At 37.6% G+C, this 16,318-nt stretch overlaps 1 protein-coding gene across 2 annotated transcripts in view; it reads left to right on the forward strand.

Annotated features, from left to right (window-relative positions):
- The window catches only part of LOC114478278 (lamin-A-like), a 41,001-nt gene that overhangs the window by 19,153 nt on the left and 5,530 nt on the right, over positions 1–16,318 (forward strand). For both annotated transcript variants that reach the window (XM_028471247.1, XM_028471246.1), the window contains 4 exons: positions 11,250–11,406; positions 13,551–13,676; positions 14,637–14,807; positions 15,853–15,978. In XM_028471247.1, coding sequence (XP_028327048.1) covers positions 11,250–11,406; positions 13,551–13,676; positions 14,637–14,807; positions 15,853–15,978 — 580 coding nt within the window. The remainder of the gene's footprint in view (positions 1–11,249; positions 11,407–13,550; positions 13,677–14,636; positions 14,808–15,852; positions 15,979–16,318) is intronic.

The raw sequence follows: 16,318 nt of genomic DNA on the forward strand, positions 1-16,318 counted from the left end.
TCTCAGGAAAATGTAAAGATTTTATAAGAATTTTTGTAAATTTTGTTTTTTCACCACTTTAACGTTAAAAATGACTGCCATTGTGCGATATATCCACTATCCAAGCAAAAAAGTGACAGATTTCAGACTACACTTAAATTTCCTTTATTTTGTGACCAATTTTAATTTCATCTGGGGAAATTTTGTGGCATAATTGCGAGTTCTTTCAACGATTTTAGACTAAAAAGGAGATAAAAGTACTGAGAAAACTGTGAGTCCTGTGGAGTTTTATTGAATTTGTGTATTTGGAGGGACTGAGATTATCTGCAACTGAATTATTTGGTAATTTACACGAGTCATGTTTTCTCTCATTTTTAATTTCTCCTGCGGGCCACATTTGATGCACTAAATGGCCGGATCTGGCCCCCAGGCCTTGAGTTTGACACATGTGGATTAAAGGAAGTGATCTAATTTATAATTTTGGACAGTAATGATCTAAACTTATCATTTATATTTGAGATAACTCCCTCATGTGCAGTATAAACAACATATTTGTATTGTTTCACTGGTTTTGTTCAATGTTTTACAATAAAATCAGGAACGTTTACTGTTTAGTGTCAGTGAGAAAAAAACAGTCAGACTTTGTAAGAATTGTTGATTAATGCACCTTTAGTTACAATCAGTATTTGTCGTTCCACTTCTCCATTGGTTGAATTCTTTAAAACAACTCTGTTACTTTATTTCTTTGGTTCTCAGTGGAACCAAAGAAGCTCTTTTTAGTTTTACTTCAGGCTTCAGGAAACTGGATCTGACGCTGTTCCAAACACGGAGCTGGCAGACGAGCTGGAAAGTTGTTTGCATGGTTTGTTTTTTCTCTCCCCGAGGCCTCATGTGGGCGGAGCCAGCCTTTCCACAGAGCCAGGGCTCATGTGGGCGGAGCCAGCCTTTCCACAGAGCCAGGGCTCATGTGGGCGGGGCCAGCCTTTCCACAGAGCCAGGGCTCATGTGGGCGGAGCCAGCCTTTTCACAGAGCCAGGCATCAGACAATGGTAGGAAAGCATGTGAACAAGTCACAGCTGCACCGTTTTTTACCTTTTTTTACGAGTCCCTCCACACTGAACCCATTGTCCGGCTTTAGGAGCCGACAGTTCTAAGCTCCGCCCACTATCTGTGCGTCATTGTAAGGCCCCGGTGTGACCACAGGGATTGGTCACTTCTCAAACTTGGAGCTCATTTTTCCTCCTTGTGGTAAAGATTTTGACCACAGCCTCATAAACGCCACATGGTTTCATTTTTATGGTAGTTTCAGCTCAGTGGAGCAGATTGTCCTCAGTTAGCATCTGATATACTTATATTTACTGATTATATCATTTATTTATACTATACACACTCCTCTATCACAGGGATTCACAACCTTGGGGTCAGGACCCCATTTGGGGGCACGAGACACTGGGAGGGGGTCACCAGGAGCCTTTAAGAAACTAAGAATTTTTTTTCAATTTGAGCTCATTTTTACCCTTTTTCTGCAACTAAACCAAACTCACCATATTTCAACCATATTTTCATCACTTTTTCTTGTCATATTTTTCTTCCTTTCAATGTATTTTTGCTACATTTCTCCCATTTCTGACACTTCTACATCACATTTCAATGACTTTTCTACACATTTTTTCTACTTTCCAGACATGTTCATCACTTATAAATTCTTTCTACCACTTTTACCATTATTGTCATTTTTAAACTCAATAATGCACGGTTTCAGTGAAATGGTCCCAAACTTCAGAAACAATGCAAATTTTTTTGTCAACATTATCAATGATGTTACTAATCATTTTTGCATTACTTTGTGTTACATTGTGGTTGGCACCAATCTTGAGACGGTCTATGTATTTAATTCTAGTTTTATGGAAAGAATCTCCATCTATGCTTTTAATGTTTTTCAACATATTTAATGCTTATTTTTGCCAATTTAACTACATTTAATATTTATCATGCCCATTACTTGCCTGTTTAAACTAATTGTTCCTACTTTTTACCACTTTTTTAGCCTCTTTAACCCGTTGATGCTTTGACACTAAAATGCCAGGATGCTCATTTCTAGTTGAGTGGGAGGGGCTCCACACCTGTTTATTCAACGCATCATGTGGTGGAACCCGTTTGTAGAGCAGAGGAAGCGTTTGAAGTGATCACATGTTTACTACAGACATTATATCTGAGGAGGAACTGATCTATGAGCTGCTTCCCTCTGATGTTTCTGTTCTGAGTTTTAAGTTCATCCTTTATTCAGATTTAATCCTCCATCCACAGAGACGTTCCTCTGATGAAGGGCCTGAAAAAAAAGGTGAATTTTAATAATTATGTTCAATAATTTATCAGTTATGAATATAAACATTTACTTGCACAGTACAGAGAACCTGCAAAACATTCAACATATTTAAATACCTTAACCAATCAATAATTTATAGCATCCATTCAAAAAAATTCCAGGAATTTTCAAAGTTGGAAATTTTCCATGGGAATTAATGGGAAATTTTCAAAGTAAAAGATCCAAATTCAGCCCGCTCGAGAAAGAAAAAACATGAAACATTTTGTAAATCACCAACTAGTTCAGCCCATTCAAAAATTCAATTAAAATCCACAATATTTGCAGAGATCTGTTTATCACATTTTTAATCTGAAATTGCTGAAAGAAATTTGGCAAATGTTCCTCAAATTATTTCACAAAATTTCCCCAAGTCCCCAGAATAAGGGAAATGTAAGTGAAGTTCCTGCAGAGACTGATATACCCATATCATTTATATATAATTTACAGTAAATATAAATTATTTATCATTGCAAACCAGGGCACATGAAATTGGCTCTTTTTCCACCTTAAAGACAGGGTAGGTAATTTTCGAAAGCTAGCATGATTTTGAAAGTAGCATCGTACGAGTGCTGTGCTTTCACCCGTCCCCTCCCCTCTGTGCTTCCCCTAAAGCCACGCCCCTCACTCACATGCACGAGCGCTGGTGCTCCAATAACGGACCTCAGCTCATCCCTTGTATTGTGTAGAAACTACGTTGTCTCATTCAGCGGTAAGTTAACACTAAACTTTATCATTATGTTCAAAAAACGTGACTAAAAACTCAGTTTTAACTCTGTCACATATGAAGCGCTTTGAGTGTGAGCTTGTGCACGTTAAGGGTCGAGAACGAACAGGGAGACGTGATTGGTTAAAAGAAAACAAACCGTCTTTTTTAACTGGTGGAAGTTATTACAGATTTACAGATGATGGATTTTCTTCATCCTTTTTCAGAGAACATAAGATCTTAATTTCTGTCAGGACATAAAGACAACTTCAACCAAAAACTTAAAAAGTGTATCTGGAGAAAATTACCTACCTTAGCTTTAAATGAGTATGACACTTCTGTTCTACTTGGTCACTTTCTCACTTCAAATGTTTTCAGAACTTTCAAAATAAAGGTGGAGAATCAACAGAGATAATTAGCCTCAGCGTGAACAAGGTTTTTAACGCTGGAGGTTCCAGATGCATCCTGGGAAACTTGGAATTATACTTCAGTGGGAACACTCATCATCCTAATCATACTATAGTATATACTAGACAGTATATATATTTACTATAGTCTATAGTAGACAGTTTATACTCATACTGTAGTCTATATCAGGATTCTCAACTGGTGGGTCGGAACCCAAAAGTGGGTCGCAGACCTATACTGAGTGGGTCGTCAATAACTGGTCAAAAATAAATACTTAAAGTCTCATGTTGGACTTGTCTTTTATTTTGAAAGAAACTTTTCTTTTGACAGTCATGCTGTGAAATGCATGTTGCACAGGAAAATATATAGATTTATGTTTTTAAAAAAGAGAATGTTTTCAAGAGCAATTTTTGAAAAATGTGGGTCGCGATTTAATGGCTGTGGAAAAATGTGGGTCCCAGGGTGAGACCAGTTGAGAACCCCTGGTTTATAGTACGTTAGGGAGACATTTACAACACAGCCAAAGTCCTGCTGCAGTGCTAACACACCGTTAGCACACAAGCTAACACAAACTGATGAGTCATTAGAGTGACGGCCTGTCACTGATGGGGCAGTCTTTGTGTTTCTTGGGATCCTCCATCAATGTTTGAATGAATGCAAACTATTGAAGGAACACACACACACACACACACACACGCACACACACACACACACACACACACACACACACACACACACACACACACACACACACACACACACACACTCAGCCATGGTCGACCATGTGCTCATCTGGAAACACTCGCTGCTCTGTTATAAACACACTTGTGGACCATGGGTGGTAAAGGAAGCATTGTTAACGTCTGTGGTGATTAACACACACACACACACACACACACACACACACACACAGCTGCTGGTTTTTTGGCAACAGCCCGTAGATAGGGTCATGTGACAGACATCTGATGCGTTCCTCTCCAGGCTGAGACCACATTGATGCTGTTTACGATTATAAAGTAACTTTTACCCAAATGATGCTGATATTTTAGATCGTATGTGTCAAACTCATGGCCAGGGGACCAAATCCGGCCCTTTAGAGCAGTGTTTCTCAAATGGGGGTATGTGTACCCCAGTGACACTACAAGGGGTACTTGAGAGAGAGAGAGAGGAAAATTAACAAAGTGTCAGTCTTAGTCCCACCCCAGGCGTGATATGACAGGAAATTATAAAAACTATAGAAATAAATCTATTCAGGAGCCACTAAACCAGTGTTTCTGAAAAATTAAAATAGATTTTGTCATTGTTTTAGTTATTGTGTAACTCCTCCCAGGCTATTAATGCAACACTAATGACACGTATATCATCTCAGAAGGACAATGTCGAGGATGTGCAGTCGACCTTTTTTGGAGCCTCAAGGTCAAGGTCACGTCAAGTGTCAAAAAGCAAAATGTTCCATATCTTTACGAATATTTATAGTACAAGTTTGATGCTTACGTTTATGAAAAGTTCATCTCAAGTGAAATATTTTTATTTGATTGGACCAAAGCTGTACGACCTACCAGTCAAAAGATCTGTAGGGGTCAAAGTTCATGACGTCACAGAAACAAACTAACTTGGCCACCATTGAACAACATGTCCTTTCAATGCGTGACCTTGACCTTTGCTCAAGGTCATTTTTAAGGTCAAGAACTCCTCAGAAAAGGACTCTGGAAGCCAGAACAAAGTGAGACCTCAACATTCTCAGGACGACGAAGCTCAGCCAAAAAACTAAAAAATACTGGTACCATTGAACAACATTCTATTTCAGTGTGTGACCTTGACCTTTGCTCAATGTCGTATTTAAGCTCAAGGTCAGTCTTCTGTTTTTCCTCCATTAATACTTTCAATTAAATTATTAAAAAGAACAAACAACAAATCCAGACACAGGTTGTTATTTTAGCCAATTTCTCAAATTGCCAATTACGTATTGGCCTTGTAAGTACCGGTCTGGCCTAGTTTTACACATATATTTATAGGGGAGAGTAGTGTTGAAATTGCTCGTTTTCCCGCCTAAAATTTGCAGCACACTTGAGATCAAACTGGTTTGTATTTAGCCCTTGAACTAAAATATGTAACAGTATTTTAAAAAAGCTTCCTACTTTTTAAATTTTCAAAATTTTGCAGCCGTAGTTGAAACATAATGTTTTGGATAGGTGCTAATATATGTTTGTTTAAAATTACTCCAAATTTCCTATTAATTCTAATAAATGATTCCCATGAAACGTTCAAAGTATTAAAATTTCCTTAAGTTCCTGTGAAAATTCTCCCTAGATTTTCCGTCTCTTTGCATCCTTAATACTGTTGGTGTGTTTTTTTTACTTTGATCTCCTGACATGTTTCGACTGCCAACTGTCAGTCTTCCTCAGAGGCATCTGCTGATCTTTTTGATGTGTCTTTATGGGTTTTTTTTGGCGTGCCCAACTCATTAAACCTTTATAAAGGTCGGTCTAGAGTAGCACAACACTAGTTTAGTCCGTGTAGCTATTTTATTTTCAGGAGGTCATTTTGCAACATTTTGTGAAATTTGACATTTCCGTCTCTTTGTTTTTGAGGTAAAATTGTACATAAACACCTGATCTTTTCCTAAAACATACGTATGAGGATATATTCTATGTCTTACTGCAATTTCTGCTTAGTTAAAATGACTAATAATAATAATACTACAACATATATAATTTTCCACTATTACTACAAGTTATGAAATTATTTCCAGGCCCTTTGTTTACTTTTTCTCCTGTAACTCCTGTTATTCTGACTCGTTCTGTTCCTTCACACAAAGCCTGTGTGTGTGTGTGTGTGTGTGTGTGTGTGTTACATGAGCTGTAACTGGAGAAAAGAACACTAACGTCTGCTTTGAGTTCAGGAGAAAAACCCTTTGTTTTTATTTCATTTTCCCGCCTTTTCTGCTGTTTCTGAGTGGTGAGTCATTGTGTGGGTTGGGGGGGTGAACCCCACCCACACGTGCTCACACATGTTTGCCAGACGGGGCGTGTCAGTGTGTGTCTGCGTGTGTGCGTATGATTCAGTGTTTCACTGAGCTGCCAATTTAACAGTATTCATCGTAGATTTAACAATTTTTCAGATGGAATAAGACATTTAGCATCAGATTTAGCATTAGTGTTTGTGTGAATGTTACCGGCTGTGAAAGGAGGAAATTGTCTGTGAATGTGCTGCATCTCTGTTCACTATGTGCACGTGTCACAGCACAAGATGAGAACAAAAAATATGTGACGGTTAAACTGGAAATGATCATTGCTGAGATCAAATCTTAAATATCTACTATTTTAGAACAAAGAGGTTGTAATGATTTCTAAGTTTCTCTTGTGTTCACTTTAAGCTTTTATTTTGAAATGATCCATCATCAATCTGCTCACAACCCTTTTTTACTTTGAGAATTTCTTCAGTTTACACATTTTTGTTTTTCTTTCCAAAAAGTTCTGCATTCACACGGTAACGTTTTCAAAACAATCTCTGCTTGTGTTTTTTCTGCATTTTTATTTTATTTTTTGTATGTTAAAATTGATCTTGAGTTTGAGTCATTTTGAAAAAAATTTCAGTTTTTGCATATTTTTGGAGTCAATGCGTGTAATTTTCTTTGTGTATATATATATATATATATATATATATATATATTTGTTCTGTGTTTTTGTTGTTTTGCATTTTTAAGCAATTTTTACATTTTTGCATGTTAATAGTCATCTTGTGTTTTTTGTGGGTTTTTTAAAAAAATATTTTGCAATTTTTTTTTATTTTTGCGTGTTTTTGGAATAATTTTGTGTTATTTTGTTGTCTGTACATATATTTTTTGTCATTCTGTGTGTTTTGTTCTATACTTAGAAGTCTTTTTATTTTATTTTTTGGACGTTAATATCAATCTTGTGTGTTGTTGGAGTCCATGCATGTCATTTTGTTGTTATTTTTGTTATTCTGTGTTTTTGGTTTGTATTTTGAAGCCTTTTTAATTGTTAAATATTTTGCACATTAAGTCATCTTTTTGTGATGCTTTTTTGATTGATTTTGTGTATTTTCTTCAGTTTTGCTTGTTTTTTTTAATCATTTTGTACATTTACTAAGTTTACAACTTTGCTTCAAGAAACTGAATAAATTCCTGACGTTTCTCTTCACACGCTGCTGCATCGGCCGTAGTAAACTTTTTAGTACATGCTTAAAGCTTCAACAATAGCTGCATCTGCTCCAAACAACATCTTTATGATCCAAACTCAGAGTTTGTGGTGCTGATGGGACTTTTTCCAACGGCCGCTGCAGTAATGTTTCCATGGTTTGGAAAATGTTTGAATAGTAGTTTTAAATCAGTGCTGGAACAAACAAAAAAACCACCCAGAGGAAACTCCTGGGTTTGATTTGCATGCTGGACTTGGTTGCCGTGGCAACAGCATGACAAAATAGAAGAGGCGGAGGCCCCCCCCCCTCCCTCCTGTAAGTGAGTCCAGGAGGCGGAGTCTGTTTCTTCTTGGACAAAGATAGCCGTGAGTCATCACCCAGGCAGGAGCCCAGTCTGCACATTCTTCCTCCTCCTCCTCCTCATCATCATCATCCTCATCTTCCTCACTCCCTGCTCTGTGTGTGCGTAGACGTGCAGAAGATTTTCTAAGAAATTCATTCATTCATTATTTGTAAGTCTGAAAGCAGTGTGTTAAAGAAACAAAGCATTAATAGTCACATTATTGATGTGCAATGCAGACGATAAACTTAGACACACATAAATTATAACGCACGTAACCTTAGCTTCCCCTGCTTTGATTTCATCACAGCGCCACACACAGGCGTAGATAAGGTACTACAGCATTCAGACCAATCTGAGCATTAAAATATCCTCCACTGTTTTTACAAATATGTCCTAAAACCTTCTAAATGTCCTTATTAGTAGATCTATGTCTAACAAGACACATTATTATGTACCATATTTATTTACATTTTAAAACAGGACTACTTTACAGTTTTAGAGCCTGTGTTCCTCCATCTTGAAATCATGTGATTGATGATGTCACTCGGCCCCACTGCCTGTAAACATCCCATTGTTTTTTATTGGAGTGAAACATTCAGGCCTGCAGGAAACAGTAAAAATGACAGAGAAAACATGCGTTATTTGTAAATTACAGAATTATAGATATCTCAAATTCACCAATTTAATGAAACTCCACAATATTTTTAGGGGATTACAGTTTTCCTTCATTTTTATCATGTGAATGCGGTCATTTTAAATTGCAAATTGTGGAAAGAACTCACAATTTTTTCATAAATCTTGCAATTTCTCAGAAACAATTCCACAAAATTTCTTTGTTACGAAATCAAGAATTTTTTAAAGTGATGATCTAGCAGGGACTGATGTTAAAAACTTGTGCACAATTGATGTCGAAATGGTTATTTTTCCCACCTAAAAACTGTGACTCAATTGAGATCAAACTGGTCCATATTTGGCCCCTGGACTAAAATGAGTTTGACATTAAACAGTGCGCTGACACGCACTGGTGGCTGAAGTTAGCGAGTAAACTGACTGTTAAAGACACACAAACCCTGAGGATAGAAGTCCTTCAACAGCCTTTGGTTTACTCTCTAACCACAGCCACCAGAGCGTGTCAGCGCACTGTTTAAGGGAGAGTAAAGGTCCCTTAGGAGAGCTCTTCTTCTCTGCTTCGTCTAGGAAACAGATCTTCTAATAAGTCAATTTCTAAGGTTTTAGGCCAGATTTGTAAAAACAGTTGGGGATCCCTTTAATACAGGAAGCACCTCAACATTTTTGTCTGTTTCAGAGTAATTTTGTGTACTTTTGTCATTTTGTGCAATTTTGTTTGTTTTTGGTCGATTTGTGTATTTTTCTCAATTTTCTAGCATTTGCTCGTTTGAAAAGTGTGTGTGCGTGTGCGTGTGGTGAAATCTCACGTCCTGAGTTCAGAACTCAGACTGTAAACATGAAGTCAGGATATTTATTCTGCCACTCTTTGATTGAACCGCTCCCTGTGGATCCTATAAACACACGTGCTGAGCGATGTAAACAGTTTATAAGTACTCCCTCTCTACACACACACACACACACACACACACACACACACACCATATTCCTACACTTTCCCCATCATCCTTCACTCCTTCCTCCACTGGATTACCTTTAGGCCACGCCTCCTGCTGCTGGAGATGTCAGAATAAAAGAAAACACATGTCTGGACTGGAAACACGTGACGCTTTTACACTGTGGTGCTTTTGTGTCTTTAATCCTGCAGATATCTGAAGCAGTAACAAACACGGCTTTTGAAAGGAGTTTTTTTAGGCTTTTATTGTGGAAAGCAGTAATGGTAATAATGTTCCAAGGTGTATGGATCATTTCATAAAATAACCTGTGTGCTTTGGTCTTAAAAAATGCAGAGTTTTTTACCAGTTGTTCCATTTTGCGTATTTTTCTGTCATTTTATGTGTTTTTAGAATAATTTCTGTGTATTTTTTAATAAATTTTTTGCATTTACCTCAAAATTAGACTAAAGGGCCCCATGTGGCCCCCGGGCCGCCAGTTGCACATGTCTGATTTAGGCCATCGAAGATTATTGAAATGATAATATAACCTTTTGGAGGGGATATGGATCAATAAACTGATTCTTTCCACCTGCTGCACTACATCAGCATGATTTCTTACAGACTTCATTCAAAAATAATGATGTAATAAAATGCGTTTCCGTGTTTAATCATCGCTATAATAATGTTATTAACCTGATTAAATCATTTCAAATGTTTTCTTTTTAAATTCCATTCTGTTTACTGTCAGCGTGGACGGATGCTACTGTTTTGACCATTGACTCGTAAAAGCTTGTAGCTCCGCCCACCTAGAGGTAGGTGGTGCTGCACTTTGAGTAAAATCACCATCATCATCTCCCTTTACTGCAGCATGTTTCTGCTCTCACTAATCTACACGTCGAGGCGTCTTGTCCTCGCACTGATTGACGACATGCGAGGTGGCGATGGCGGCGTTCAGGGAATGTCAGCAGATGTTGTCACACCTGGGTCGTAAAGTGAGGAATATTTATATTACAACACTGAGCGTGTCCTCGGTGAGGCCTTTACCGACAGGAAGTTTACATTATTATAGTAATCCTTAAATATAGGAATACTTGTTTTAATCACTAATAAAATTAGTTTAAAGTGACCAAAATGGTGGAAAAGGTGGTGAAATGGGATTTTAAAAACCACTGAAATTGTTTTAAAGTTATAAATTAGTGGACAAAAACAGACAGAAAAAGGTTGAAAAGGGTTAAAAGTTATGAAAATAGGTTAAAATATGGTGAGTTTGGTGTAGTTGCAGAAAAATGGTAAAAATAAGCCAAAATGGGCTCAAATTGTTCAGAAAATATTCTTAGTTTGTTGATGGCATCTGGTGACCCCTCCTAGTGTCTCACGATGCCAAATGGGGTCCTGACCCCAGGGTTGAGAATATCTGGCTGGGTGAACATTTACATTTTTATATATCTGCAATGGTGAGATATGTGTGTGATTAGAATGAGTTTGTACGATTGGACGATGTTCAAACCAAGTAAAATATGCAGATTCAGCAGTTTGTAATGGTTAAAACGACCAGAATGAACCAAATCCAATAGAAATCTTAATTTTTTTGCACAAATTTAGGGGGTGAATAACGCCAATCCGATGATTTCATGGTTGTTTTTACATTTAGTGGTGATGACCTTTGACCTTTCTAAAGGTTTGAAAATAGAATAAATGAATGGAACATAAATAATGTCGTTTTCACAGGAACGCTAAGAAGGAGTTGGACCTGGAGGCTGCGCTGGCTCGGCTCAGAGATCTGGAGGCTCTGCTCAACTCTAAAGACGCTGCTCTGAACACGGCCCTGGGAGAGAAACGAGTTCTGGAGGCGGAGCTAAAGGAGCTGAAAGCTCAGCTAGCAAAGGTATTACTTTTAAATATTCATCTTTTTCTGTTGCTTTCTTTTGGTTCTGATGGTTTAGATGATAGATGGACACGAATCAGACCCAGGGATTCATTCTGTGTTAAAATAGAAGATGATACGTAAATAGTAACTAAACCTGACCTGCCACTAGGGGGAGAAATTTAAAAAATGTCTAGATTATGCGAAAACTAATTTTAAGGACATCCCACTCACTTCGGTCTAAAAAATTCTGAAAATGTTATCAATTCTTGCTTAATTATTCAATATTCACACTAAATGTTTCGTTTGATCTGATTTCTGAGATATGGATAATATAGTGAGGGGGTGTGTCCTTATTGTTCTTCCACGTTCATCTTCCAATATGTCTGTAACTCCATCACATATAAAGGTAAATATGGTACAGTAATAAGCTCCACCTACAGAAATAGATCTGCTATACATCCTATCTGGTGGACATGTCAGCTCCTCTAAATAGTCACTAAGTCAGTGTGTGTTTGGGTCTGGAACATGTTTGGGTCTTCAGTAAACTACTTAGCATATGTCTCAGCTCCCTGTAATGTGATCAGCTTAGAGCTATGAACATAGACTGTTCACATCACTAATGATTAGTCACAGATATGCATTGGTTCTAAACTCACACACTCTGGAAAATCCTAGAATATTATTGCAGCACTAATGACACGTATGTCATCTCATAAAGATAACGTTAAGGATGTGCAGTCGACCTTTTTTGGAGTCAAATGTGAAGGTCAAGGTCGCGTCAAGTGTCAAAAACTAAAAAAAATTCATATCTCTACCAATATTTATTGTTCAAGTTCAATGCTTACATTAATGAAAAGCTCATCTGAAATGGAGTATTTTATTTAAATAGACCAAAGCTGTACGACCTACCAGTAAAAAGATCAGTAGGGGTCAAAGTTCATGACGTCACAAAAAATAAAAAATAAAATATTTTTCCCTATAACTTGTCCACACACAGTGCTCAGACTGGTACCATTGAACAACATTTCCTTTCAGTGTGTGACTTTGACCTTTGCTCAAGGTCATAATTAAGGTCAAGGTCAGTCTTCTGTTTTTCCCACATTATTACTTTCAATGTCATTAATAAAAAAGAACAAACTTCTGAACAAATCCAGATACAGGTTGTTATTTTTGTCAATTTCAATTACCAAATATGTATTTGCCTTGTGAATACAGGTGTTGCCTGTATTTATTGTATTCTATATTCTGAGAGAGTAGGTGGAGCTATATTACTATACCATATTTACCTTTCTATGTGCTGGAGTTCCTGATATATTGGAAGATGAACATGGAAGAACAATAAGGACACACCCCCTCACTACATTATCCATATCTCAGAAAGTATTGATCAGATCAAACTAAACATTTACAGTGTGAATATTGAATAATTAAGGAATAATCGTTTTTTGTCATTAGGTGTGTGTGTGTGCGTGTGTGCGTGTGCGTGTGTGTGTGTGTGTGTACTGTAGCTTGTGAATAAAGACTCTATCTCTGCTGTTTATTTATCAATGAAAATGATGAAAAACGATGAAAATCCATGGTTGTGTTTTTCTGCCCTCTACTGGTTAATCTGGAGAACAACGCTGAACTCATGTTCTGATGTTACACATGAGATAACCCACGTGTCAAACTTTTAGAGCATTAAGTAGAAAATAAAAATGGTAGAAGAAAACATGAAGCATTGTGTAAAGGATCAACTGATTCAGTTATAGATAACTCAGCTTCTCCAAATACAAAAACTCAATTCAAATTGACAATATTTGCAGAGCTCAGTTCTTCTGTCACATGATGGCAGTTATTTTTATTCTGAAATTGTTGAATGAACTCTCAGTTTGTCCAAAATTTGGCAAATTTTCCTTAAAATTTTCTACGAAATTTCACCAATTTCCTAAAATCTGGGAAATATAAGTGGAGATTTGATATACTCGCATACTTTATCATTTATATATTATTTATACGTGGATGTGCTAACCATTTAATGTAGAATTTGCACCTTTGGTCCATGGCCCACTTAAGGTCAAACTGTTCCGTATTTGACCCCTGACATAACGTGATCCTCCTCTTCCTCTTTCTCTTCCTCCTCCTCTACCTCTTCCTCTTCCTCCTCTTCCTCTTCCTCCCAGCTGGACGTCTCTCTAGGTGATGCTAAGCGTCAGCTCCAGGATGAGATGCTGAAGAGAGTGGACGCTGAGAACCGTCTGCAGACGCTGAAGGAGGAGCTGGAGTTCCAGAAGAACATCTACAATGAGGTCAGTCCTCCACACGTTCATATTCAATCCAACTTTATTTAAAAAGTCCTTTAAAAACCCTGTAGATAAAAAGTACATTCAAAACACAGAAAACACTGTAAAACCCCAGTATGTAGAAACAAAATGAGAAAAACACTGTAAAAAATAAATAAATAATAAATAAATAAATATGTCACTAATGAAGTGCATGAAGAAGAAGAAAGATGTTTTTAAAAGAGATGGTGTGTGTGTGTGACAGACAACAGAGGAGGAATAAATACATAAATAATAATCATGTTGTATCTGAAACAGAATTCAAATGAAAAATCAGAGGACGTATTAAAGTAGACAAAGTTGATCTTTTGGGCACATGTTTGCTCTGCACATACTCATTGTTTTTATTTATTTATTTTTAAATAATTTAAGACGTATAACAAAAAATAGCTCTACAATAAATCAGAAATTTCTCATCAGTAAAACTTTCTTATTCACAAAAAATCTTCTAAATAAATGTAAAACATATGGTGACGTATGATGATATCCAGCACTGTTGAGCGTAGGTGATGCTGTGATGTCAGTCGGTCATAATAACTGTTGAACTCTTTTTAATCTGAATAACCCAGAGACGCATACATCATCTATTTAATACAGGCCATCTGCTCGGATGCTCCCGTCTTTACCCGAGGACCCCTCTTAGCTGCCCTCATGTTGCCTGTGTTCATTGTCCTCTTAGTAACCGTAATAACTGTCCAATAAAAACAGTGATCTTCATAATCTAAACAAAAACGAAATCTACTAAATGAAACAATAGAAAATGATAAAATTCATGATTTGAAAAGTTTTCTCTACAGTGTGTGTGAGTATTTATTAGTGGAGGATCTATACCAAGCATGAGTAACTCTATGACTACATTCGCCTTCACATATTACACTAGAAACGTTTGGCTTTAAAGTAATGTTGGAACATAACCCTGGTCTACAGGAGCTCCGTGAGTCCAGACGACGTCATGAGACTCGTGTGGTGGAGATCGACAGTGGGCGTCAGCAGGAGTACGAGAGTAAACTGACTGATGCTCTGATAGACCTCAGAGCTCAACATGAAGAACAGGTGAAGATGTACCGAGAGGAGATAGAGAAGACCTACACCGCCAAGGTGAGACCACCGCCCACACGATCTCAGCTTCACCTTCACAATAAAGTTCTGCTGAGAAACACAAACACATTAGAATGATAACCTGGAGAGTGCCTGTCCCACATGATTCAAACGCTCCCCTGGTTCACCACAGATATAGATATACATGTATAGAGTGGCTTTTATCAGGCTTTCTGTAGAGCTGCATGACGACACCATCATTAGATGCATCAGAGGAAACACACACACACACACACTCAATGATTGTTTATACTTATATTGAGTTTCAGTCACAGAAACATGAAAAGACAATGACATATAACCTGGGGGGACAGGAACAGGAGAACTGTGCAGCAGTTAGATGAGAAATATGGACCAATGGGAAAGAAGAGGTCAAAAAGACAAAACCAAACTACGCCCTTGTAGAGAGGGGCGGAGTTTGGGATCTTGGAAAAAAATCTCTTCAGCAACATTGTGACAAAAACCAACAAACAACATTCAACTCGATACAACAGCACGTTAGCACCAGGGGGAGGGGTCTTTAGGATGGCTAGTTCACAGGTCAGCCACAGGGTGGCAGTGCCCTCCCGCTGCTATCTGCAGAGAAGGAGGAGGGGTTGGGGCTGGAGGAGAGTGACAACAAAACGGGTTGTGTGTGAAAGTGTGGGAGTGATCAGTGTTCATGTGGGCGTGTTCCTGTTTTCTGAGACTCACAGTTCGTCTCGACTGTTTTGAACCACATTATTTTTAAACTACTTATTGAAACAACTTTTAACCATTTTATCTTAACCTGTTTGTATTTCACATTAACCAAATCTATTTTTAAGTACACGGTTAACATGGTACCTGAAATAATGCATAACTCACACTGAATGTTTTATTTTGAAATCTGCCAGGAAGTGTGTCAAACTGAGCTCGTTATCTTCAGTCCTGTTTTTAAAACCAGGATTCATAAAGATCTTAAAGGAGACTCATTTACATATCTACCTTTACGTTTCACACAAATTAAAGTTCAGAGTTTAATCAGCTAAAAGCGTCAGTAACGTTGTTCTTTCTTCACCTTCAGCTGGAAAACGCCCGTCACTCAGCAGACAGGAACAGCCACCTGGTGGGCGCCGCCCACGAGGAGCTGCAGGTTACCAGGGTTCGACTGGAGGGAATGTCCAGCCAGATGAGCCAGCTGCAGAAACAGGTTGACACAAGATTATTGACTTTGTAATTGTAATTGTCATGGAAATTTTATAAAAACTGTCAATTACAATTTAAACTGAAACCTGGTGAACCATGTTACAGTTCTATGTCTGACACATACGTAGTTAATAATTATTAAAACATGTTTCACATGAACTTTTCCCACCAACTGTCAGTGAATCTTAATAATTATAATCATGTCATTTAAAAAATTAAATATAAATCTATGGGTACAGTGACAGAAAAAAGGCTCAGACGCCCCCACAATATAAATATTAATATAAACATTATCATTGATTAGGAAGCCTAACAAGGTAATAGATGAGAAACTAATTAGACGA

The sequence above is a fragment of the Gouania willdenowi genome, chromosome 16, assembly GCF_900634775.1.
Source record: "Gouania willdenowi chromosome 16, fGouWil2.1, whole genome shotgun sequence".
Classification (NCBI taxonomy): Eukaryota; Metazoa; Chordata; class Actinopteri; order Blenniiformes; family Gobiesocidae; genus Gouania; species Gouania willdenowi.